Below are 27,771 nucleotides of genomic sequence, written 5' to 3'. Positions count from 1 at the left end.
ATAGTAATTATTCACATAAAGAAAACAATACTACGATGTAAAATAGTGCCATTATTACAGGCAAATAATATGACAATTTTTTGAAGTCCAGATAGTGATCATCATAACCTAAAAATTACTATTCTACCAATGAAAGTAAACAGCATTTAAAACTTCCAGCTACATCTTAGAATCATAAGTCTACTTTCTAACAACAGACTTCCAGGAGATATAATTGAAGTTTTGAATGATTCACGGTTATTTTCATTAGACTTATATTGACCGGGATCCACCCGCCTTCGTCAGTTTTCCGTGATCATGATGCATGCAACTGCGTCGAAATATCGGGAGCTCGACAAAAATCAAAAAGGTAATCACGGTCTATATCCCGGTCAATATAAGTCTAATGATATAATTGAAGCCATGAAATGCTCTGTTCAGACCCTGGCCTTCAGCCCACTTGTCCGTTCTATTACTATTCCATCAATAAAAATACGTTTCCCTGAAACTCTCAGCTATATCTCAGTACCTAGTCTACTTCCTAACGACAGGCTTCCAAGAAATCCAAGAAATCTTTCAGGCCTTCTCTAATGGGCTATCAGCCCACTTGAAGCCCTAATAGTTATGATAACTGAAAAGATACTCTTCTACCAAAAAAAGGTAAGTACATTTTTTTTCTTTAGCCCTCAGCTACATTTTAAAACCATAAGTCTACTTAACAACAGGTTTCCAGGAGATATCGTTCAGACCATGAAATGCCCTCTTCAGGCCTTGGCCGTCAGCGTTTGGAGTCCCTAAGAGTGATCATCATGATAGCCTAAAAGTTACTATTCTATCAAAAAGTACACTTTTCTTTTCGAACCCTCAGCTACTCGTGAATTTTACTTCCTAACAACAGGTTTCCAGGAGATATCGTTCAGACCATGGAATGCCCTCTTCAGGCCTTGGCCGTCAGCCCACTTGGAGTCCAGGTAGTGATCGTTATCGTCTTGCTCCAACTTTTTCCATTCTTCCTGTTTCCTGTCGGTAAATGCAATTGTTTATAAAAATCTTAGGAATTTTATTTATTTATTTAAACTTTATTGCACAAATTATCGATAAAAAGTACAAATGGCGGACTTAACGCCTTGAAATTTGGAATTTTATTTTTTATTAAAGAATTATTCCACAAGATTTTAGGCTACCTTCCAAATTGTGTCATTGACGTCATTGTAAATGATCAGGTTAAAATCTTAAATTCGGTTTTAAATATTCAACAGTGGGGTATTCACCACAGTGACATTGACACTTGACATTCTTTTTGATTTAATAAGTAGCATTGTTACTCAGCAGACCACAGAAGGGGTCAATTAGTGAATGTCCTTCATACGACCGGTCTGGCTCAGTCGGTAGTGACCCTGCCTGTTAAGCCGCGGTCCCGGGTTCGAATCCCGGTAACGGCATTAATTTGTGTGGTGAGGACAGATATTTGTTCCTGAGCCATGGATGTTTTCTATGTATGTATTTATATAAGTAAGTATTATGTATATCGTCACCTAGCACCCATAGTACAAGCTTTGCTTAGTTTGGGGCTAAGTTTATAAATATCTGCAAGGTGTCCCCGATATTTATGTATTTATATTTATTTACATAGGTAGGTATTTAATTGTCCATTTAAAAGCTTTATTGTGATATATAAGGTCGAAAACCAGTGTGATTCTCACCTGTAGGCGTGTAACATTAGTTGCTTGCGTTCATCTTCAGACAGGACTGGTTCTCTTCCAGGTGCGTGTTCAGATGAAGAGCACAGCTTAACGGTCACTTTGGTTTTATCGTTCTTACCTGTAAACAAAAAAACTAGTCCTCAGAATCGTAGCATATTTTATATCGCCATAAATCTTACAAATTACAATAAAATACAAAATACACAGTTACATAGCCATAATTCAGGGGATTGTGGCGCCCGGTAAGCAAGGAGTTGTCTGTGTTAGGAGGTACCTTCCCTAGGTTGATAGTAACAGTACTAGCTTAACAGGAACAGTATCTACAATAGGGATGACAACTACATAAAAAAATGACATTCTGTTTAGTCCGTCAGTTAGATCGTCCAAAAATACTGAACACACATTTTTAGATTTTTCTAATTAATGAAAAAATACAAAGATATAGAGCATCAAAGTTTCGAAGTGGGGGCTTGTGACGTCACTTCTAAGTAAAAATTGTACCCAGGCGTGACGTCACGCGAAACTTCAAGGGCACTGTACCGTCGTCATTTTTCGTTTACGAGAAAAAAAAAATACGTGTCTAAAATTCTTTGATAATCTAACTGACGGAATAATTAGTTTTTGTTTGCTTGTGTAGTGGCCTAGGGTTCCAATTGGTTGATCGTACCTGCCTAGCATAACATTAGTCCACTTGTTTGCCATCTTGCCAAGCCTCTGCTTTTTTGTACTTGTTTTAATATTTACGATTTACATTTTAAACACCGATTTTTGCTGCTCAATACTGACAAAAATCTTCAATAATCAACTTATTAAGCCCTAAAAATTCTATTCAAAATAAGTAGTTCTCCAGATATTTAGTATTGTGACAGACGGACAGAGGACTTTTTGTGCCTTTTTGGTGCAGAACCCTTAAAATTCCGAACCCGATGTTTTATTTACCTATTATACTTTTTAAAAGAGTTAAAATTACTAGTATTTAGAAGCATCCCAATTATCTTAAGGTTTTATCAGATAATACATCTATCTGCAAACAGAATAAAATGAACCCAATGAAGATAATTATATACATTCGTTCAAAGTAAACCTAGGGAGGTGATTGTGGTTAATATCGTCAGGATTTTTGCTCCTGTATTTCCCTAAGGCCTCATTGATGCGCGCGAACTCGTTTGCGGATTTCATTGTGAACACATTGCTGTGTTTGATCCATTGCATGAATGTAAACTTAACACGATCACTACCCAACAAAAAATGGCGAACTACGTCAAAAACCGGTGGTGAACTATTTATGTAGGTATAAATATAATAACAGTTATAACCACTACCTTCTGCAAACTTTCCCCCTTAATTTAGGGAAGTGGGGGGGTGTGAAAAAGAGACAAGTAGCCTATGTCACTCACCATCCCTTCAACTATCTCCACTTAAAAAATCATTTCAATTCGTCGCTCCGTTTTGCTGTGAAAGACGGACAATCACACAGACACACACTTTCCCATTTATAATACAAAAAAGACAATTGTATTTAAAGAGCCGTTATTCTAGAGACTGTAAGGTTATGTATAAAAACTATTCTCGATGTTTAAAGAAATGTATGACTGCGTATCTTAAGAGTCAAAATTCTAATTATATAAGTAGATAAAACAAATAACAAATGTAAAGCCGTTTGGCAGGTAATAAAAAAATATACTACATCTGATGTAAGCACGCATAGCATCGATAAGTTAGTATTTGATGGTTCAGAAGTTACAGATCCGAAAGAAATTGCTGAAATTTTCAACAATTACTTTATAAATATGGTCAAAAATAATTGTTCTCCACATGTAGGATCATCAGACTTTATCCAAATTGAAAATGTAGAATCCAGCATATTTCTTAACCCCGTTAACACTACTGAGCTAGTAAAAATAGTAAAAACACTTAAAAATTCGAAGGCTGTAGGTTTTGACGGTGTACGCACTGATATTATAAAGAACAACATTTCTAATATTGCTGATCCGCTAACATTTATCATAAACCTGTCGCTAAATCAAGGAATTTTCCCTGACGCCTTAAAAAAATCAATAGTGAAACCGCTACATAAAAAAGGTCCTAAATTTTTGCCGGATAATTACAGGCCAATTACTCTTATTCCGATTTTCTCTAAAATTCTTGAGAAAGCTATGTTTAATAGATTAATACATTTTCTAGATACTCATGATATTATTAATGACGAACAAAACGGCTTTAGAAGACGCAGAAGTACAGCTCTAGCGGCCTTCAAGCTGACTAAACGAGTTATGGATTGTCTGGATAAAAACGTCCCGGTAACAACACTTTTCATGGACATGAGTAAAAGCTTTTGATTTTGTATGTCACAAAAGGTTGCTTTTAAAGTTATATAAGTACGGAATTCGTGGCCCAGCGCTAAACTGGATTAAGACATATCTGACAAATAGAACACAATGTGTCCAGACTGTTAAATATTGCTCGCTCAGCAAAAGTGTTGTGACACACCAATCCACGTCCATAGAAAATTTATATGGTGTACCGCAAGGGAGTATTCTGGGACCGCTTTTATTTATAGTTTATATAAATGACTTGCCAAACGTGTTATCAAATGAGTGCATCCTGTTTGCTGATGACACTACGATAATCATAGAAGGGAATGATAAGACTGCTTATAACAATGACATAAATTCGACATTAGAGCAAGCAATACACTGGTTAACAGTCAATAATTTACAAGTAAATGTTTCTAAAACAAAGTATATGCAGTTTAGTACATCTCGCAGTGATACTTTTCAATTACATGTAGAATATAATGGTGCTGCTATAGAAGAAGTGTCGCAAATTAAGTTTTTGGGGATAACTTTGGATCATCAATGTGATTGGAAGGATCATATCGAAAACCTATGCTCCAAAATAAACAAATTTGTTTTTGCTTTAAAAAAGGTTCGTCAGGTTGTATCTTTACAAGCGGCCATGATGTCATATAATAGGTACATAAATTCGGCTCTACGATATGGAATTATTAGCAGCGTTTTACCTTACAATAAAACGCATATTAAGCGAAATACCTTATTTGAAGCCTATTTAATATATTGAGAGACAGCGATACTGTTTGTAGATGCGTAGCGGTTCACAGCAGGTACCTACAGCTGAACACCTGTAAACAACTTGCAACTCCAGTTTTACGATTCAGGTTTCCCCTTCCCCCAGGCGACCCGTGCCGTAGGGACGGCAACGATGTTTCATCATTGGTTCTCAAAATATTAATTTAACCGAAGTTGCAATATACCACTTACCAAACGGTTGCATCATTTATAAATTCAAATGTGAAATGAAATAAAGACGTATCTTCGAAACTGAATAGTCTAAAAATGTTGTTTACTAGCAGCGAACAAAAAATACCCTCAAATGGGAAAATAAATGTGCCTTGGTTTATTGCAACTGAGTGTTGTAGCCACAGGCGTAGTTAAAAATATAGGCTTCAAATAAGGTATTTCGCTTAATATGCGTTTTATTGTAAGGTAAAACGCTGCTATTAAGCTTCTGTACCGTTATTTGAAGCCTATTTAATATATTGAGACGTGTCTGTATTCGCCTGGTGGTCAAGAAACGCCAATGTGATTAATTGAATCGCCAATGGAAATAACAACTTCAAGTGCACTTCACACATCAGATACCTTGTGTACCTATATGGAGGAATGTGAATTGCAGCTGACAGCAGCTGCAGTGACTGAATTGATAAGTGCACAGTGACCTATTTTTCTATTGTAACTTATTATTAGTCGGTAAGGAATGTTTGAAACATGTTTAAATTTTATCTATATACCTATTATGTATACGGATTACGGACCCATAATGATATTAAAATAAATTATGAAAAAACCTGTTACTTTTTTATTTCATCCCCCTAACAAGGTCAGGTCATGACTTATGTTTACGTTTATTTCATTATTATATCCAATCTTAGTATGTTTTTAATGTTTTGACCCCGACTCTGCAATTGCCAGTAAGTAGGGTTATTGCAGTATCATTTCTTTTAGGGTAAGTATAAGCGAAAAACTTAAGTTTTGGATTGTGTGTCAAATTCCTCGCAACTCGTTTATCTCTTTTCAGTATCATAGAATAATCGACATGACATAGGTACATTATATTAATATATTGATTTGCATGACATGATATTATTACATATGATATTATAGAAAACAGTTAAGGAACTGATCCATTCATTAATGCCTTATCCAAATAGTCACTATATATTTCTGGCAATTACAGCATTACATAATAGACAGTGAATATTATAATTACTGCCTTATGGCTATGACATGGCAAAATTTGGTAGCGAAGAAAAATTTCGCTCAATCGGCTACAACTTTAAAAGTGTATAACACTAATGTGCGCAGCTATTGAAAACCTTAATACCAATGGTATGACTAATGTTCCAACAATCATGGTTCTTTCGTGATGTACTTAATTCGTTTTATGAAGTCTAATTTTAGTAATTTTCCCGAGCATTCTAGTATGCCGGAAATATTCTTGGCCTCTTGAGTATAACCCATACTGAACCCATGTGTAACGTGGTTCCAATTTTATTAACGGAAATAATAATCTGGGCACGTTTGGTAAGTGCTAAAAAAAATAATCTAATCATTCTAAAAAGTCTTATTATCATATAGTGAGGATAAGCACACTTGTGAATTTTTCATCATTGAAATCTCCTAAGCATAAGATACTCTTTTGGTAAACGAATCTATCATCCAGAAAGGAAGTGTAAAGTATATCAAGTAACAAGACTATTGAGGCTTTGTATAAGTATAACTTAGTCATTCGTTATACATTATGAGTATACGTATTAAGGTCATTGAATCCAAGTATGAATACAGTCCTAAACAAAGTACCTCCTGTGCAATTGGTAGTATTTGTACTACAACAGTTCAACTTTTAATTGCCTTGGTTAACAGGCTACAACTTAACCTTAGACTTTTTGTCTGGAGAGTTCTCTCCCAGTTTCCTAATATTTTTTGTTAGCTATTTACCCAATATGTATGTACTTTCTGTTAAGCCAAGGATTGGCCATAGGCTAACAACGCCTAGGCGGCTAGACGCGCGTGTGCGAAGCGTTTTATTTGTAATTTGTACACATGTAGTAGCCAATGCTGATGATAGAATTTTCTTCGTATATAAATGCCTTTTTGTTTTGGGTAACCAGCTTATGGAAGCGCAAGATGTTACAATCAAATATTTTTCTCCTTAAGGATACGTATGTATGCGGGTAAGACCCGTGATTTTCGTTGGAAGCATAAAGATATATAATCATTCCATTATATGGCCTGACGTAGCCTTCTGGTTTTGTAATGAAGAATATGATATTGAGGTTAAGGTACCTAGATCTGTAGTTCCGAGATCTGAGCTCCAAACAAAATTTTGAGATACTCATCAAACCCCATGGGTCATGGGTCATGGGCTTATTCGGCATAGCTTTAAAAATTGTTTTGACGGTCCATCTTTATATGAGTATTAAAATCATTTTGAAACCACATCAAGTACTTATCCTGCAAAATATTGTTACCAAAAACAATGATTAGGTATGAGAAATAGTTTTCCGAATACCCAATGAATGTGATATATTTATTAACCATAGAGGTTACTTTATTTAAAATGCTGATGAAAAGCTGTAATATGACAGCGTTTTAAGTTTGTAGGGGGTTTATTACCCCATACATTTTATCACTTCTTACATAGGTGTCCTTTTCCCCTCTTTTATTTTTAAAAACGTGTTATGGCGGTAATCTTAACCTAAAACTCATAATTTAAATACGTATTGTTTCATTCAGACTAAATAATGAGTAGACGAGTCACCCCGTGCTACTTTATGAGGATGTGAACACATTTTAATGTAATGGTTCTTCTTCTTTGTAACATTGCTTCAGGTCGTTCCTGGAGCCTCAAAATATGTAATAACATATCACAACTGCATTATTACATAGCGAAAAACTATGCAAAAATTTTTGCTATTTCATCCACATAGCCAATTCCTTAAAATGTGTTCAACCCACGTGGGCTTAACTGAACAAATGAATGACCTAAAACAGTCCAAAGCAATCTGATCTTTAGATTATTGGCCTCATGTGGCGCCGGAGCGGCCAGCGGGCTAGATAACTATTTGATTAAAATAATAGATGAATAACCCATTTAAGATGTTTGGGAAACGGTTAATATCCTGAACCAAAGAATACTGCGGCCTTGATATGCATCAACACTATCAACAGGTTTACTTAAATGATTAAATGACCTCAAATCCCACTTTAAAACCTAAATCAGTAGGCTGATAAAACCGTGGTTAATTTTGAATATTATCGTGTCAACCCACTCCGCGTCAGCGTGAGCTAGGTGTTTCAAACGTCGTTAACGACAAGGATAAAATATGTAGTAGATAACTATATAGTGGAAAAAGTTCCCACAAAAAAGGAAACCACGTTTATCAAGTCACCAGCAATAACTGTGATAATCTTTTTAGTCTTCACCAGACTCATCATCATCCTCCTTGCGTTATCCCGGCATTGGCCGCGGCCTGTGAAGGCCTGGGGTCCGCTTTAACAAGTCTTCTCGAGACTATTTAATGTTTACTGGGAAGTGATTCTGCAGTAGAAATATATAACCACTGTCAAAATGACTTGGTAATTAACAAACTAAGGGCTTGGTACTAAGCTTAGGAGGCGTTATCATCTTGTGTTGTTTCCTCCATCACACGTAAGTTTCAAAAACGCCTTGCGTAGGCCGACAAAAACCGCTTTAGAACCATGCTAATTGTATTATACCTATTATACCACATCTGCTTGATCTGCTTGTGACGCAGGATATGTAAACACGCGCCTTGCGAAGGCGGCAGGTTTTCAGCAGGCTAAATAAAATATTTAATCGCCTTGCGCAGGCAGAAAATTGAGTCATGAAAATTGCAAGCCTTGCGCAGACTGCAAAATTTTCAGCTGTCTTAACAATCATATTTTTCACACGCCTTGCGCAGGCGGGAAATATGAAAATTGGAAGATGCACGTCTTGCGCAGACGGCCGGTTTATTATCTAGATAAATAGTAATACTCATAAGCCTTAATAAGCGGGAAATTTATTATCGGTACCAAAATAAATAGACATTGGGGAATCTATTTTTCCAAAAACTGAGGAAGGCTTGTACTATGGTAGCAAGGCGACATAATACTCGTATTAAAGGCATATGTATACTTAAATACATAATAATACAACCGTAACTCGGGAAAAAATGGACGTAGTAAAAGGAAAAAGATCCAATTCACAAACATATTTGAATATAATCTCAACGTAAAAAGGGAAAAGCCATTCAAATAAAAGGCTATTTTCAGAGGATGGCTCTCTTTCGTTCAACTACGTCCCGCTATTTGTGTGCATCACACAAATATATTCCCATACTGGGATTCGAACCCAGAACAATAGGCTCTGCAGACAGGGTCACTGCCTACTGGATCAGACTAGTGCTTTTACACCGTCTTAACACTTGATAATTTTTCCACTCATGCCTGCTTCCACAGAATAATAATTATTATACCAGCCTTTTATATCCTTATATATGTTTTTATTTTGTGTATAGTCCTATACACAAAATAAAAACATACTGGTTGTAAATTTCTTCACACCTTGCGCAGGTAAGAAGTTTTTAGTAAGCTAGTGCAATGATGCACCCTTTTACTCTGCTTAAGCAGCAGCCAAGTAATCAAATTAATCAAATACGCTCGCCTTGCGTTATTAAACGCTATTATTATAGTTAAGAATTAAAGAGTGACTCTCTCGTATGCAGATTTTCTCAATTATCTTTAACCGGTATTTGGTAATTAATACAACTCTCCACATACCCGAGTTTCACTTTGTAATCCTTTACTTCCACTGGCAAGCGGCTTAGATTTGATTAAGGCATAAGAACATTACCAAACTACATTTTTCAGAGGTATCCCTGACGATACCGTACTGTGCATTTAAAATTGCCCATATTTATTTACGGAACATTTTGTTCCACAAAGACGCTAATGATATAGGTTTGTTAGTTACCTTTCTTTAGAGCGGAAAGTCGATTTTAAGGCACACAGGGATCGGATATAAAAGCCAACATGACACTTAGAATCAATACATATTTATTGACGCCCTTGCCAAGTCCGGCAGCTATAGGCTTTACCTTTCGACTTTTGATCTATTTCTGAATTCCGTTACAGAATATCGATCTATTTAAAGAGATTGTAAAGGAATTTTATCCCGCAGCACAGTACCTACCACAATGGGCACGCACGGAAATTATCAGGTCACAGCACAGGCTCATCTTCGGCCGCAAGGCAAAACAAACACTGATCGCGTCAATTACGACTTTAATAAGGACTGTTTTAGTCTCAAAGAGGACAATGAGATCATTTTTCAATTTTTACTTTCTTGACCTGTTCCGTGCTTAAGACGAATCGATTCACTGAAAAAAAAAAAAAAAAAAATATAACTGAAAAATAAATAAAAAATCGCTTACTTACGCGACACGCTGCGTTCAAAGTGAATCGATCAGGTGCTCAGCTTCTAAAACATTTAATTTATAATAGTAAACGAACGGTAAAACCGTTTTCTAAAACGATATTTTTGATTAAACTTACAAAAAATTCCAAGAATTAAAGAATTCTAAGAATTTTTTGTAGTGAACCGAACGTTCCGACAAACAGAACGCCAATGATGAAACATCGTTGCCGTCCCTACGGCACGGGTCGCCTGGGGGAAGGGGAAACCTGAATCGTAAAACTGGAGTTGCAAGTTGTTTACAGGTGTTCAGCTGTAGGTACCTGCTGTGAACCGCTACGCATCTACAAACAGTATCGCTGTCTCTCAATATATTAAATAGGCTTCAAATAACGGTACAGAAGCTTAATATATGGGGAAATTGTGTTGATAAGGAGGATTTGTTTTTAATTCAGAAGCGGTGTATTAGAGCCTTGTTCGGACTTACACAATTGGAATCGTGTCGTCCTTACTTTATTGAATATCGCATTTTAACATTATATAGCCTGTATATCTTAGAAATATGTATATTTGTTTATAAGCACATATACATGTTTAAAACTGTTCAAGACATGTCTTCTAGAATAGTAAGGAGCCAATACGAGCACAAATTGTACAAACCCTATGTAAGACTGGCATTAACTTCTAAAAATAGCTTTATGATGTGCATTGATATTTATAATAAATTACCCGATAGATTTAAGACTTTTGACTTGTATACATTTAAAAATTCAGTTCATGATTGGCTTATAGACAAATGTTTTTATAGTTTAAAAGAATATATGGATGCTGAAAACACATAATTATTTACAATTTCATTTTAATTATTTTAATACGTTATAATTTACATTACCATATATTTTGACATGCCATGACATTTTGTAATTCTTGTATTCTTTTATTTTTATTTTATTAGTGTAAGTTATGTTAGCGTATACACCTGTAAAGGTATTGTTCAGTGGAACTGTTTTATAATATGCACCTGTACCTGCTATTGTAACCTGAATTAACATATACGCAATAAATCATTCATTCATTCATTCATATAAGTATGGATATGGATGATTGATTTGTGTTGGTACTGATAATCGTTAAAACTTTTGAACAACGATACAATCGATAAATCATTGACAAAAACTCCCAAAAACACAAATATAAAGTTTACGCGGATTCCAAACCTACTTGAATACGAATACTTTGACGCCAAAACACGAAAACACCCTAAACTCCGGCCATATTTTACTCCTGTCACAATTAATCAATTACTCAGATCGCCCGGAAATTTTTCATTCAGGTTTTAGAATTCGCGCAAAACAGGAAATGTTTTTTGCTGTCCGACAACCATTAATCGGACTTTGCGAATATGTATCTAAATAAGCTTATTTGTCATGGAAGAGAAACAAAAGACGGGGAATAAGCAATTTATGGGTGGTATACGATTCTCGTTTAGAATGTTATTTTTAACAATTGACATAGATATTATTTTCTTTATGTTATGAAACATGTTCATTGATCAAAATGGCAGGCCAGGGACAATCACCGAATTAGATTAAGATAGAAGAAACAAGTTCATCTATTTGGATTGGTGGCCGAGCGTGTCAGATTTTGTACTGAAGTTATGTTACTTACCTGTGATTTTCAATATGTCGCAGGTCCTTGAGTGTTCATAATTTTTGTGTTGTGGCAATTTAATATCACGTAACGAGGCAATTTTAATGTTTTTGTTGACTTCAACTTATAAAAATTGACGCCCGAAAGCGGAAAACTCAGTGGATTTTACTATTTTTTATTTTAGTGAATTTTACTGAGTTGATTTGACACGATTTGCTTCATCTATGGTATTATATGACATCTATGGAGGTGTGTAATTTATATAAGCTTGTATCTTATTATGATAACATTCAGCCTTTAGTCCGTTTTCACATTATCCGATCCGATATCGGATGTCGGAAGGATTTCAATAGAAAAAATCCAAGATGGCGCCTGTAATGTATGGGATATCGGTCCGAAATCCGATATCGGATCGGATAATGTGAAAACGGACTAAGGCCGTTTTCACATTATCCGATCCAATATCGGATGTCGGACCGACATCCTACATCCGATAAACGCTTCCGATAGTGTCGGATATCGGTCCGATAAAACGCATTGTTCCAAATCAATGAATTATGATTTTGTGTCAAAAAATATTTAAAAAATGTTTTATATTTAATAATTATAAGCACTATATCCTAAATATTATATTGTAAAATTAAAATAACGAGCATAAAATATACTCAGGGTGTCAGGCAAAATAAATAATTTTACATTCAACTATATCTACAAAAATATGAAAAAACTAGTATCCGCAATTCGGACCGATGCATTACAACCTTTTGTTTTTCAATGGAAATTGTCAACTAATTTGAATTTCGATCATTAGTTTAATAGACGCCATTTTTGTCACGCACATAACTACAAACGTATACATACATTATATACGCACACAAACAAATATTATCGGCCGACAACTGGCGGGGAGTCCGGCATGCCAAAAAATGTCGGAACCGTCCTGCCGATATCGGCAGTTCCACGGTGCCTCGGACAAAAACTGTTGTAGGAGAGTGCCATCGGCATTAAATCCGCAATTTTTGCGTTTTATATCGTTTTTAGTAATAATGATCTATTAAATACATAAATAAAGACCTGGCCCCTATTTCAAAAAGGCTACAATTGTCAGTGACATATGTCGAGCGACAATCGTCGATGACAGGTGACAAATTACAATTTTATAAAATATTTTCTATAGAATTGCTTACAAACATGACAGGCATTTTGCTACAATTGTATGTATTACAATTATGTTGTGAAACAATAATTATTATTTCTAGGCGACATATTTGTAGAATTGTCGGTGAATCTCGACAGGAGGATTAAGATGTGTCGAATTGTGTGACAATTGTAGTAATTTGTGGTTGACATACGCGTTGTTCAAAATGGCTGCCCATGCGAGTGGTATAGTGACACTATTAGTGATAATGACAGTAATTCCTACCTATATACTTAGGTTTTCGTACTTAGTTAGGAGTTCCTGTTACTTCGCCGTCGATATAAGTTTCAATAATGCTACGTGTAGTGTATATAGGTGTCTCGAGTACATATGGCAGTCGGTATCCGAGTGCGATGGAGCACGGACGTGCGGTGTGTATTGGCGAGCCAACCCGATGTATATAGTGTAATAGCGTGACATTACAAGTGGCGACGAGGATGGGATAGAAACATAAGTAACATAACCTATAAAATCGAGTAACGATGCGCCATGATGCACCGTTATCTTTTTGTAAACAGGTTTGGTTACCTGCCGTTTTAAATTACTGGCATTCTTAGTAGTTTCGGAACGTAATGAAGCTAAATGAAAGTGTTCATTAAATACTACAAAGCGAAATGATTATAACGGCAGTTTTTCAAGAATTAAGTCAAAACCAAATAAAAATAAATGAAATGTTATTTCTTTCAACCATGCGAATATAAACCTTAAGCAGGTAACCGAACGATGCAATTAATAAAATGTTTGAGGCAATTGACAACATACGGCCAGCCTTCCTAGATTGTCATGCCTATACAGGTGTCGGTGTGTGGCTCCTACCTACCTAGTAAACGGTTTGGTTACCTACCTAGATTGCCAAATGTTTTTAGGTACCAAAATGTTATTTGAGTTTATGTGTAGTGGGTTTATAAAATTGATTTATTATTTACATAAATCACAGCCCGGAATCATTACAATAATTTCCGTCCAACCAAAAGAAATGATATTTATTTTTAATTAGTGAAGTTACCATCTACCTGTTGGTTGGTTTAATACACAAAATTATGTGATGTTGCTAAATTTATGAATGGTTAAGCTATTTACCTAAATAAGGCATTTACTTGAATGATAAAATGTTGTACAACAATCACACTTAAATGTTCTATGGTAGCATTAGTCGATGTTTGAGAGTAAGGTGAAAACCAAAACAAACTAGATAAATACTTACCTAAGTATACTTCCTTACAGGGGTGAATTTACGTAAAAGTAACGTAAGTCACGACTTCATTAAGTGGTTATTTGAACTACAGCTGCAAATGAAAGGATCTATGCATATGTCGGGAAAGTAACACTTATTTAGAGATAGATTATCACTTGAACGTGAATCTTTTGAATTGATTGAACTTGCCATAAAATCGTGACTAATACTCTTGTCGCGGATTGACTTACGTAAACATTCCTAACGCCGATTTCGAGCAGTTTTATCTGAGTATTTAATTACTTAAAAACCAGAAAACCAGATGGGTTCACATTAAGTGCTAAATATACCTACTTATAATAAATAAAGAAATATACACCCTGTTGTTATTGGGTTACGTTAACAAAAAAAAAAATACATTTTTGAAGCACTATGATAAGCAGTTTCCATCTAAGTATTAAATTACTTTGTCAGTAAAGTCGGCAGAAAAAAAAGAGGCATTAAACGGATATGCAACTCTGTACATTCAATTGTATCGAACATTTAATTGGCACCTAAGTACTATGAAATTTTATGCCATTTGTGGCTGAAAATAAGGCATTAAATTGCGAATTTGGAAACAGCACATGGAGGTGCACTCTGTACATTCAATTGTATTGTTTAGTATCGACCGTTTAAATGGCATCTAAATACTGTGAAATTTTATGCCATTTGTGGCTGAAAATAAGGCATTAAATTGCGAATTTGGAAACAGCAGATTAGAGAATCTGGACATTTAATTGTCATGTGTGTGAATTGGATAACAGAAATTCTGGTTATTAAGCTAGTTAATACAGCAGATTACCGAATCTGGACATTAAATTGTCATGGAAAAAAAAACCTACTGGTAACAGAATAACAATGACCTGACCTGTACAGTGTGCACGGCTCATTCAAAGCAGATAAAATGTATCTGGTCATTAATTTGATATGACTTTAGCCTTACGAGGATAAATATAGATATATGTGGAACCAGCAGATTACTGAATCTGGACATTTAATTGTCATGTAAAATAAATGAAAAAAAAAACATACTTACCTTGGTTAAGGCAGATATATTTATCTGGTCATTAAATTGTTGTAAACATAGTTAAACAGCAAAAAAAAAAAAAAACTGAACATTGAATTGTTGCAAATATGAGCTTAATGACAATAACCTAAACACGAAGTAAATTACGGTTATACTGGTTGAACGTGCGCTTAAATGACGCTTAGATCAGATGATAAATGCTATCTGAGCCTTCAATTGTCATAATAGTAGATTGACGTCGGTCAATAAATATCATTAAATTGAAACCGAAATAAATTACACATATGAAAGAAAAAAATACCAAGGCATCCAGTGTCTGAGAGTCTGAGACAACTACCCCAGTAAAACACTCAAGTACAATGACTGAGTACTTTGAGATAGCATAAGTTGAAATATTTTCAATATAATATATTTTGACTTGTGTTAGTTAGAATCATTAAATTGATTGGGTACAGGTTGCCCCAAGAAAGTCCAGTATGGCTTCTTAATTGTCGTTGGAGGCATTTGACAGCGAAGGTGATCCTACATCAGTAGGAGTTCGGTGGGAGCGCTGGAAAAGAGCACTCTTTATATACCTAGATGCCGCTAACGTCAATCAGAGTGAAAAGAGTGAAAAAAATAAATAAATAAAGACAGTTCATTGGTTTGACATTGCATTGTATATAAAAAAAACACGTAGTGGTGCAGCTGAATTGAATAAAATTAAGCGAACGCTTGATACATTTCAACAACGCGGAAAAAAAAGAAGTTGCTAACTCTGCTTACCGTCAACAAGGCTTTGTCAGTATGGGTGACCTCAAGAGAAAGACATGCCTATTTAAGTTGATCTATGATAGATTTTCAAAGACAATCGCGGCGGGAATAATGGGGACTTTTGAGCCAGGTACGGTCCAGGGAGGAATATTTTAGTTATAATAACGTTTATGACCTACTTGATTTGTATTGATGACCCTTTTGGCATAAAGACAATCTACGTCAGTTGAAAATCATTACAAAAATATATTGGCACTGAAGGTACTCGTTATCAGTTAGGGTAATAGGTACATACTGCAGAGATTCATGTAGGTGAATCTCATACAAGTCAGGTGTCCAGTTAAAACAAATAAACTAATGGATCTGTGAGCCTCTATTGAACTAATATAGAAAAAAAAAATAAGAAATAAAAATGCTGAACTTGTTTGCGTAATTTCACGGGAGTATATTGAAATGTGGTCTCTCTTTCGTGAATACATATTAAATTTGTATAAGATTTTCCAAGCGAACTAGTAACCCAAGTTTGTAAATTTATAAAATAAATCACACTAGTGACCTTATTTCGTCTGGTCAAGAAAATGAACAAAAGGACAACAATCAGCGGCTGAATCAGCTTTGTCTGTAGTGATTGTAAAATGTTAAATAATCACAGATTTCAATGCTTCACGTCAATTATCTAGGTACCTAACTACTTACAATGCACATTATTTAGAAGTTAGGGAACATGATTCTATTCTATATATAAATGGATTGATAGACGGATGTGAAGTTAAGGGTACAACTGAGAGAAATTTGCCTTGTGAATCTAACAAACTCGTCTTGTTGCGTGTTTATCTGTTTGAAACAATAGTATTTTAGTAAAGGGAATAAATCACAATATTGATGATACAAGTCGAATTTGTACGAACCAAACAACAAGGTCAAACTTGTTAAAATATATTTTATTGAATCAGCCAAACATTATGTTTAAATCAATATGTGACATGTGCTTTTACAAAATCGACTTGTTGGTTTAAATAAAAGATTGGTTCAAAAAAAAAAAAAAAACAATAATATTTCCTCCCACGAACGCTCCGGCTGTGGAATGAGCTATGTCAAGGTATTCCCCGATGAACTACAGTATGGGGTTCTAAAAAAAAAAGGAGTATACAAGTTTCTAATGGGTCGACGACGCGCATGTGACACCCCTTGAGTTGCAGGCGTCCATAGGTTACGGTGACCGCTTTCAATTAGGAGGCCCTATAACTGTTTGCCACCGACGTGGTATAAAAAAAAATGTAGAAGGAAGTGTAACTACACTTAACAACATCAAACTTGTAGTTGGAATGAAAGAACACGTAGGCGCAATTTTAACAAAAAAAAAAAATAGAAATGTTGAACGAACATTAAATCTAGTTGTTTTTCTCTCCGTGTGACACATAAATAAACGCTGAGTCTGTCAAGATATAACATCTCCTGAAGGAATTTAAAGACACAGCTGCAAAAACAAATTCAAATCGTGGTACCTGGGGAGAAACACTGCGCTTACCTACTACGAGGTAGTTACCTCGTAGTTCGGTGAGCTGTATAAGTATTCTGTTACTCCGGTCAATTTCAGTATGACTTGATGCCTTGTAAATGGGCATGCTGATTTGTTCGGTTAACAGCGCAAAGAAAGTAAATGAAGGAGATAATATTTGGGTAATAATTTAGATAATATTTTATCAAAGGAATGGAATGCACTCCCACCATAGATGTTCCCAGAAAAATACGACCTCGGTCTCTTTAAGATAAAAGTGAATATGCTAAGTATTACTGAATCGGTGAGCTCCATCTTTGACTATATCTTCACCTTCCATCGGGTGTGACTATGGTCAATCGCCAATCAGCCAAAAAAAAAAAAAGTGGTTTTGTAATTTCTTTAATAATCATATTATAAAATACCCTAGCCTAAGAGTTAAGATCTTAAGATAGATAAAGAGATAATAATAATAAAAAAAAGATGTTGATAAAATACTTTAAAAGAAAAGTGTTATCTAAAATATATACATACTGTGTAGATATAAATCGGATGTTAGTATAATTGGGTCAATTGGGTAAGCACTTCTTAAATAGTATATGAACTGCTATCTATTTTAGAAAATTAATCGTTGATTACTTTGTGTGGTACAAAGTATCTACGAGAAAGAAAGCTGATCATGATGAAACAAAATCAATAAAACGATAAAGTGGATACGTGACCGTGAATAGGATTTTAATGCATATTCTATATAGTATCTCTATGTATTACAATGCAATGAATCACGAGCCCTTTCGATCCAGAAAAAAAAACAGTAGACAGTAAAAGTTTTAATAACTATGCACTGCAATTTATAATTAAATTTATGAGTAGATCTAACTAAACATTATAATATCCGTAAGTATTATGAATTGCATTAGATGAAATGAAAAATGAAATAAATGTTTATTCAAAAACTAAACCTACAACTAAATTTATCTTCTGCCAAACCAGAGTATGGTTTGTCGGCAGACGAGGCTCCAGATACATTAGGTTCTATAACTAAATACTTATATGTACTATTTACTAGTTACTAGCAATAATAGGTGCATATAATGAAGTATAGGGCCGATACAATCAGTTATCAATGTTATCATCAATAATTACCTAATAACATTAGACGCCTGACAAGCGACCTATTAAAAAAAAAAATAATGTAAATCATGAAAAGGTATGAAATTAGTGAAATATTATTGTACGAGCCGTACACCTTAGATGATATGATTCTTGATGGTTGATGGTAGTCTTGATAGAAACACTGATTTTTGATACACTTATAAATTTATTGATAACCAAAGTATACTGAGTACTAGCTAGGAGCACGTATAAACATAAACTAATGCATAAATCGATGTATAGCGTAATCGCAAATACAGCGATCAATCAATCAATCAATCAATCATTATTTATTTGCAATAAAACATAACTAAATGCATGCAAATGCAATCAAGCAATGCAAAGCAATTCTAATCAAGTCATAATTATATTAATTTTAATGCTGACGCGAGAAATGTGCGATGCTTGCATTGTACAATTATATTGTATGCTATTGAAGAAAGAAAAAAAAACAATCATATATGTATATAAAAAAAAATGTACTAATCTAGTTTTCAAAACAGTCTGAATTGAAAAAGGTAACAGATTTAAAGAAGAAGGAGTGAGACTGACATTTAGGAATTGTAGTTAATAAAACACACAAGTATGTTTGAGTATACACTGCAGGTGGTGGTGCAGCGTCCGCTCTGAGTCAACCCTCAGACCGGAATGTCCTAAACATATGACTAAAGATAGAAAATTAATCCCTAATTATAACTACTTCACATACAGTACTAAGTGGTAAAGACGGAGATGATCAAGTTAGGAATGACGAAAGGGCAGACAATTAGAAGAAACGTAGTTCATTAAAAAGAAAAAAAAAAGATACACGGCACAGCATGGCAAGTATTTGAATTAAAACTAAATTGACCTATTATTTAAATATTTATAAAAAAAAATTAAAACAAGAAAGGGATGTAGTGTATATAGGTGTCTCGAGTACATATGGCAGTCGGTATCCGAGTGCGATGGAGCACGGACGTGCGGTGTGTATTGGCGAGCCAACCCGATGTATATAGTGTAATAGCGTGACATTACACTACGTAAATATGAAATTAAATTTGTAGCAAACTACGGATATCTCAATTTATTTTTATCATTGTACCATCGGCAGCAATGTTAGTACCTTATTACAAGGTCATAAAGCATACCGATGATTAGTTAAGAGTGTTGCTGTTAGTAAACGCTATTGGCCCCTTCGTAACATTATTAGTACTTAGGTATATTTTTGAGATTTCTCTGCGTTAATACATATTATTATACTAAATTGTGTTTTTAAACTTATGTATCATAAAAAATACTACATACCTATGTAATAGCTATCATTAATATTATTTTATACAAATACCCTCAAATTAATTTGAGCGTTTTTAAATGAACGAGTTACCTTCGTATTTAGGTACACCGAATTCCAATTTCAAATATTTTTAGTTTAGTTAAGCATTTTAACTATTAGTTTAGAATAGTTTTAATTTGTTTAATTTTTTATTTGTATATTTTTATTGTAGTACCTAATGGTCAATGTTTTTACTTCTTCTTCTTTTATTCACGTTTATAAGAAATAAATTTTATATATCTTAATAATTCAAACTTATTAAATACTTAGTATAGTGCCAAGTTAGGTATATATCTTAGATATTTCTATTTCTTTGCCATACACCCGTTTCAATCAAACGTTGAGCTATTCCTTTATTTATTTATTTATTTATTTAAACTTTATTGCACAAATTTACAAAAAAAAGAGTACAAATGGCGGACTTAACGCCTTGAGGCATTCTCTACCAGTCAACCATTGGGCTAAACAGAAAGCTTAGTTTGGTGCAGGATTTTAAAAATTAAATAAGAAAACACAAGTCAGTATTCATACTCCTTTATATTTAAGTATTAACTTTCATTGCGGATAGGTATTAATTTGTTATCAAATTTATCAAATAACACGAATTTGCGGTCGGAAATCAATTTTAAGATAGGCATCTTTCTTATTATATCCATACTGCAATATGTTTTTGAAACTAAATACTAACACATAACCAATGCCTACTTGATACACATAAATAATGTTACCGAAGAAAATTATATAATGGTGGGAGAGGATTTAGGTAATGAATAGTTTTAAATAAGTTTTATCGAAGAGGCATTTATATTTATAGTCAGCCAATAAACATAAAAATATCCATTAAATAAATTTACTTATTGCCATTTGAGTCAACTACTATTCATAATTTGATACATTTATCCCCATGGTTAGTCGTGACAATTGTATTCTACAATTGTCGCACCTGTCAGCGCGCAGCGTGGTGAAACCAATAATTCTACATATGTAATATTTTGTGACAATTGTCGCACCTGTCACCTATATGAAATTGGGGCCTGGAAGCGCATAAATCTTACATTTTACATCCTTCCTACATCCGATATCGGATCGGATAATGTGAAAACGGCCTAAGTCTGCTAGAGTTACATTGTAACTCTTAGCAATTAAAATAATGTTGAAAGAAAAAAAAATATTATGCAAAAATAAGTTGCTAGCCTCACCCACACTACAACTATGTACCTACATCCATATCCTAGAGTTGATTTTTACGAAACGCACGGAATGAAAAGGGGTGGCGAGATTCTTAACCCGTCACCACACGAGGCAAATACTCTACGTCGAAGTTACCTAAAATCACACCTGTAGCTCTGTTGAGCAGCTCCCAACAGTCCCAACTCAATGATGCATTTTCCATCCCTGGGGTAGGAAGTTGAATTTCAAAACTAGTTTAGCGTACATTGACCCAATTGAAACGCGACGGCGTTGGCAAAGTTATTATTTCACACCTGAGGCGGAATAGGAACCTCATTATAGATCGTTTTATTCACGATGACGCGCGAAATAGTCAAATATATTTTTTAGATAGTTGCATACATACGATCACGCCTGTATCCCATAAAGGGGTAGGCAAAGCGCATGAAACTACTCAAGTTTCAGTGCCACTCTTAAGGGCAAATAAGGGGTTGAAAGAAAACGAAACTGTGACATTGCAGTGACAGATTGACGGCATCTCGCCTACGACACATCTTAACCCATATCCCAAAGTTGACTTCTACGACACCAACGGGAAGAACGTGTATGGTGAAATCAAAGTTTAGCTCCCATAGTTCCGATCACTGTAAATTATGTAGTATATGTCTTACCCAAATGATCACTCAGCAGATTTCCACTGAGCAATCTCTTCCCGCTAACCCTTCGCCCGATCCATGACCTCATTTGCGGCTTTCATTTCGCTCAATCTCCCACTCGTGCACTCCGTGCAAAAAGTATCTAGCCAGCAAAACTTATTGGCAATCCTTACCCAAGTGATCACTTAGAAGATTTCCACTGAGCAATTTCTTCCCGCACGCCCACAAGCAAGCCTTCGCCGGATCCATAACTTCATTAGCAGCTTGCGTCCCGCTCAGATCCTCAACATTCTCAAGCTCCATGCGAACAGGGTCGTGTGGGGGAAGACCGGCTGGGAACACGATCTTTGTGGCCCCGAGAAGCTCGTCTAGGGCACGGGATACGTCCTTCTGGGTTAGAGGCTTACGGTGGTCCACCTGGAGGATTTACTTGGTTAAAGAAATATTTGGGAGGACAAAATGCTGCTATACTTATTGTTAGTTTTCGCACGTCATAAATCCAAAGTTTCGACTCCTTGTAAATTTGACAGATTTAAAAATAAATTGACAAATTTTTAAGGCAGGCATTCATGGTCGCGTAATAAACGATATAACGTCAGGCCGTCCTTTTTGCACTTCATGTAAGTGCGATAGGGATGCACCGATGCGATAAGTTTATCCAACTAGTGTGCTACGCCCGCTGGCTGGTTGCCAGGATGTTAGGTACGGTCAGCCAAGAAAGTGGTTTACCACTTTTCGACTCTATGTTAAACACATAAGGTCGAAAAGTGGTAAACCACTTTTTTGGCTAACTGTACAAGTATTGCGTTTGTATTTTGCAAAGCTTGTCCTGAATCAAAATCTTAAAATGTTTCTTTATGTACTATGTCACTTTTGACGAGAAAACAAAGCGTTAATTGTAATCCAATCCAACATCGTTAACCTACATAAGATTAATTTTAAAGAAAGGTATAATGAATGAATAAATAGGATCTAGAGTTTCAATATTATACCTTATTTTCATTATACCAAAGAGGATCAAGTATTATAGAGCGTTACTGTCGAAGTAAAATATTAATATTAGCGCCATCTAGCCGAGCGTCCCCCAAAGGTGTAACGCCATCTAGGCCACCGTACCTTTTCCTATACGGAGTTACATAATTATATCTTTGATTACACTTACTAATTTCTTATGGACCATCTCCTTAGCCGCCTCGGCCGCTTTCTTCAACACCTCCTGAAGGTTCGGCGGTGGGGCAAGACCGCACCGCCGGCCCATGTCGTCCTTACATTCCACGTAGCCCATGGGCGCACAGCGCTGGGCCCAGGGATCTTGTAGCTTTAGCTCCTTTATCTAAAACAATCTGGTATTTAGTTACGAGGAAAATTAGCAGACGAATTACCGTCGCTTATGGAGGGGTGGCTTATAATATAATATCTTATCTTATAAAGCGCTGGTAGCCTAGCGGTAAGTACGTGCGACTTTCGTTCCGAAGGTCGCGGATTCGAACCCCGGCTCGCACTAATAAGTTTTTCGGAATTGATGTGCGAAATGTCATTTGATATTTGCCAGTCGCTTTTAGGTGAAGGAAAACATCGTTAGGAAACCGGATTCATTCTAAAGAGGCCTAGTTGCCCTTCGGGCTGGAAGGTCAAATGGCAATCGCTTCTTTAAAACTAGTCTACGCCAAATCATGGGTTTCGTTGTCAAAGCGGACTCTAAGCTATCATGAGCCGCGGCAAATGCCGGGATAACGCAAAGAGGATGATGATGGCTAAGAACGGTCGCAATTCCTTTACTAGGCTTTATTGTATTTTTTAAATGACATTCGTGTCATTGTACTTTGTAAATAAAGAGAAGGAACATCGTCTATCTTGCGGTTTGATATGCTCTTGAAACGAGACCCTAATATAAAGATTATTATTTAATCAATTTTGGAAGTAGGTAGTTAAGTACGTTGCATATGCGTGACTTTAAATCTAACAAGAACCTATGAAATAGCTGTTTATTAAAACTCAATATCTAATAAAGAAGAAAACTGTTAAGACCTTAGTTCCATAATCCAATTACGTGCTATGAAAATGTAAGAAAATAAAGCGCCTTTTAATAATCTCGGAAGCGCCTGCCGTCGTGCTTATAGCAATCTTATTAATGGCTACTTTGCTACTGAGAATCTAAGGAGAAATAAGCCGGTTCTGGAACTTTATTGAAAACATCAATGTTCTTATTAAAATAATTTCATTGAAATGTATTAAAATATACACCGTGTTTCACTTAACACTAAAAACCTGAAAACCGTTTGTTCAGAATCAAGAGTAGAATCGATTGAGCTATATCTTGATGGGGGTAATATTTTTATTTAGATTAGTATTATGAGTTATTTTTTTATGTGCCTATTCTATTGTAATTGTAATACAACATTGTGTAAATCGCATTGCTAGAGGTTGTTTACCTTTTTCAGTATTTGGGGGTATTAATACTGGCTGGTTACTTGAACGATTATTTTTTCGCTACGAGTTTGACGTTGTTTGTCAGTTTAATCTTAATATTTATCATAAGTCATAACAAATTGAACTCGTACCTAATTACAACCTTGTCATTTTGAATATTGGGTTTAAATTTGCTTAGTGCGATTACTTGTCCAATTTGAAGTTTACATCACATTCGTGTCATTGTACCTTGTGTGACAAAGCTTTAAAGTGTTTTTCCCCTCACTAGCTCGGAAACACGTGTTTTGTCCTTTAATACCAGCGGGTAAAAACGCATTTTATCCACTAGTGGGTAAAGTAATTTGACCTTGAATAAAGTCAAATTAACTGCTTTAAAATTGATAAAAGTAGGTGAATCTAGTAATAAAGATGATTTACCACCCGTGGAACTACTGGAAGCAGTGATAAACGCATTTTTTGCGTTGTAGTTTCCTCGCTATAGTGAGGGGAAAAGTTTTGTGTTACACTCGGGTGCAAATATATTTTACTTCTCGTGTGTTAAAAAACTCGCAAGTTCAGGATTCTATTCTCGAACCACTCGCTTCGCTCGTGGTTCAACTATAGAATCCTTTCACTTGCTCGTTTTTCAATTCCACACTCGGCGTTAAAATACAACTTTGCCCCCTTGTATAACAAATAACTATTACAGTGACATCTTAGCTGTCTATTGGTAAACCTTATGTCGTTGCAGTAACGTACACAAATAAATAGTTTTATGGTTTATGATGGTAGTTAGCAATTATTTTATTGAGTGTAGAGCTAAAAGTCAAGTAGAGCTGTACAGAAAATTTAAATTCAATTTAAAAAAAGTAACCATCAGATTAAAAGATGAATACTCTAGATGAGTTAAAAAAATAAAAATCAGTTGGGGTGTCTGAGGTTTTGAGTGATACCGGAAACACGTTGTATAATAGTTTATGTACTAATCGATCAAAAAATAATGTTATTACTCGTTCAAATAACACGTAGGTGTAGGTACTAACGATTTCTGTAATTCTGCTTGGGGAGTAGTAAGCTATTCTTAATATGTACTTACCAGTTTAAATCGACGAACAAAAAGTTGTTTTGATTGCATTCTACTTTAATATTGACGATAAGATGTCTATTAATAATAATGTCTCAATCACTAAGACCTATTTAACTCTTTGTATACTATTAGCTACACATAAAGTGGCCCTTTGGGCCGTTACAGATGGACTGCAACCCAACCGCAACTTGTAAGCAAACCGCATGCCGACTGCATAATCAACTTCGGCGAATAGTTCAGAAACAAGATGGAGTTGAGTTCCAGTCCGTTTGTTAAAACCGTTGAGACTCTTAGGACATCTTATGCGTTTTCAATGTGGATAGGTACCTATACAACAATATATTATATCAGACTTTGAGGTTTTAGGCCACAATACATTGTCATGAGATAAATAGTCAAACGTTGTAAAGACGTAATCTTTTCCATTGCAGTCCAGTCCTTAATACAACCACAGAGACACAACGTGAGGTTTCGATCCTCAATGAGTGAACAAGAAAGAAGATATTCCTTACCTGCTCCTCCGTCAGCCCTTGCATCTCCTGCGGCAGGAAAGTCCCATGCTTCCCAAGCTCTTCCATCTCATAACAAATCCTGGTAATCTTCAACCTTCCGTTATAAATGCCCGTCACATCTTTAACAACATCATCTACAGAGCAATTCACATTCGTTTCATAGAGAAACTGGCTCTCATCACCTCTTTTTACAAGGAGAATCACCATTTTGAAAATTTTAGAACGATGTTCGATTTGAATGATAATACTTGTAGATATTAAAAGATAAGAATTTGTTGAATCGCGTTTGACAAGCGAAATGTAAATTCGAGTTATTGATTTAACGGTAACGATGGTAGCGTTGCTATGGAAACGTTTTGGCAGAAATTGACTAAACGACGAAAAATTTTATAACGAAGTATTTATATTTTAAGGGCGATTTCAATTTTATTGTATACGAATTATGATTCGTTTTGCTAAAATTATGTCGACATTAAAATGTTTACTTTGTGATTATTGATAACTTACAAAATGTAACAAATATGCAGATGATTGACAGATATGCAGACATTTTCACCAAAATTTTTAATACTATTGATACCATTCAAAAACCAAAAGGTTCGGTAATATCTGTATTACCTGTACTACCAAAACTACAATATTACAATTTTGGAAGCGTGGCGTTCAGGTATTTGTACCTCTATAAAACATACATACATACATACATACAATCACGCCTGTTTCCCAGAGGGGTAGGCAGAGATCACGGATTTCCATTTACTACGATCCTGACAAACCACTTTCGCTTCACACACTTTCATAACGTTTCTCATACAGGATGTAGAGAGGATGGATGAGAGGAGATTAACGAAGAAAGTATATGAAAAAGGAGTGAAAGGGTCAGTTGGTAGTGGAAGACCTAGGCGAACTTTTCTTGATCAAATCGGGGAAATATTGCAAAAAGGCCAGGTCAGAAGTACTCTATAAAACATAGCTGATACTATTTACTATTTGCTTTCAGGTTACACAAAATCTATGTATACTTAAACATAAATTACTATGCACGATATCAAAGATCGGAATATAATACAGACAGATACCTACTATTCTCAGAACAGAATACAAAAATGAAACAGTGCGAAGCATCAAGTAAACATAAGTTCAGTTTCAAACCTATAACGTTTTCTAGACATTTCGTGAAATAACATGTACATGATAGACCAGGTACCTAGGCTTTTTGCTACATCAATGCCTTCACATGCAAATAGTCACTATAATTACCACTTAATACGATGGGATAAGTCTATCTTCTAAGGAAAACTTCCTATGCATTTATATTTGACGACCGGTCTTTCCTACGGGTAGTGCCTGCTACGCCGCGGTCCCTGGTTCGAATCCCGGTAAGGGCATTTATTTTTTGTGATGAGCACAGATGTTTGTTCCTGTCATGGATGTTTTCTATGTATTTGTATATTATAATATGTTATAATATATGGGTTAAATTGTGGCGTAGGCGAGAGGCTGGCAACCTGTCACTGCAATGTCACAGTTTCGTTTTCTTTCAACCCCTTATTTGCCAGGAGTGGCACTGAAGCCTGGGTGGTTTCATGTGCTCTGCCAACCCCTTCGTGGGACACATGCATGATTGTATGTAGGTATGTATGTAATATTATTATTAACGTTATATATTATATAACGTTGTTTGAGTACCTGCAGCACAAGCCTTCTTGAGTAAGCTCAAGAAGGCTTGACTTGACTGTCTCATAGTAAGCTATGAGACAGTCAATCTGTGTAAGAATGTCATATAATATTTATTTATTTATTATTTTGTATGAATTATGACGATATGAAAAGGCACGTTCTTAGCGTATGTCTATCTTTTAAGGATAACCACAAAATTAAAATTTTGAAAAAACCCCCGACTGCGACATAGTAGACCGATTTTCATGAAACATGGCTAAGAAC

The 27,771-nt window shown here is 35.3% G+C and overlaps 2 protein-coding genes across 2 annotated transcripts in view; one reads left to right on the top strand and one right to left on the bottom strand.

Moving 5' to 3' along the window:
- The window catches only part of LOC125239451 (protein madd-4), a 699,588-nt gene that overhangs the window by 491,504 nt on the left and 180,313 nt on the right, over window positions 1-27,771 (top strand). The window lies entirely within an intron of this gene.
- On the bottom strand, window positions 40-26,098 carry LOC125234115 (cilia- and flagella-associated protein 298). Its single transcript, XM_048140308.1, has 5 exons — window positions 25,828-26,098; window positions 22,982-23,152; window positions 21,993-22,236; window positions 1,683-1,800; window positions 40-999 (listed from the first exon to the last, which is right to left on the bottom strand). The coding sequence occupies exons 1-5, from the start codon at window positions 26,032-26,034 to the stop codon at window positions 861-863; spliced, it is 879 nt and encodes a 292-aa protein (XP_047996265.1). The 5' UTR covers window positions 26,035-26,098; the 3' UTR covers window positions 40-860.

The sequence above is a fragment of the Leguminivora glycinivorella genome, chromosome 2 (genome assembly GCF_023078275.1).
Source record: "Leguminivora glycinivorella isolate SPB_JAAS2020 chromosome 2, LegGlyc_1.1, whole genome shotgun sequence".
In the NCBI taxonomy this organism is placed as follows: Eukaryota; Metazoa; Arthropoda; class Insecta; order Lepidoptera; family Tortricidae; genus Leguminivora; species Leguminivora glycinivorella.
The sequence above is the reverse complement of the archived record's forward strand: the minus strand, read 5'-3'. Positions and strand labels throughout refer to the sequence as shown.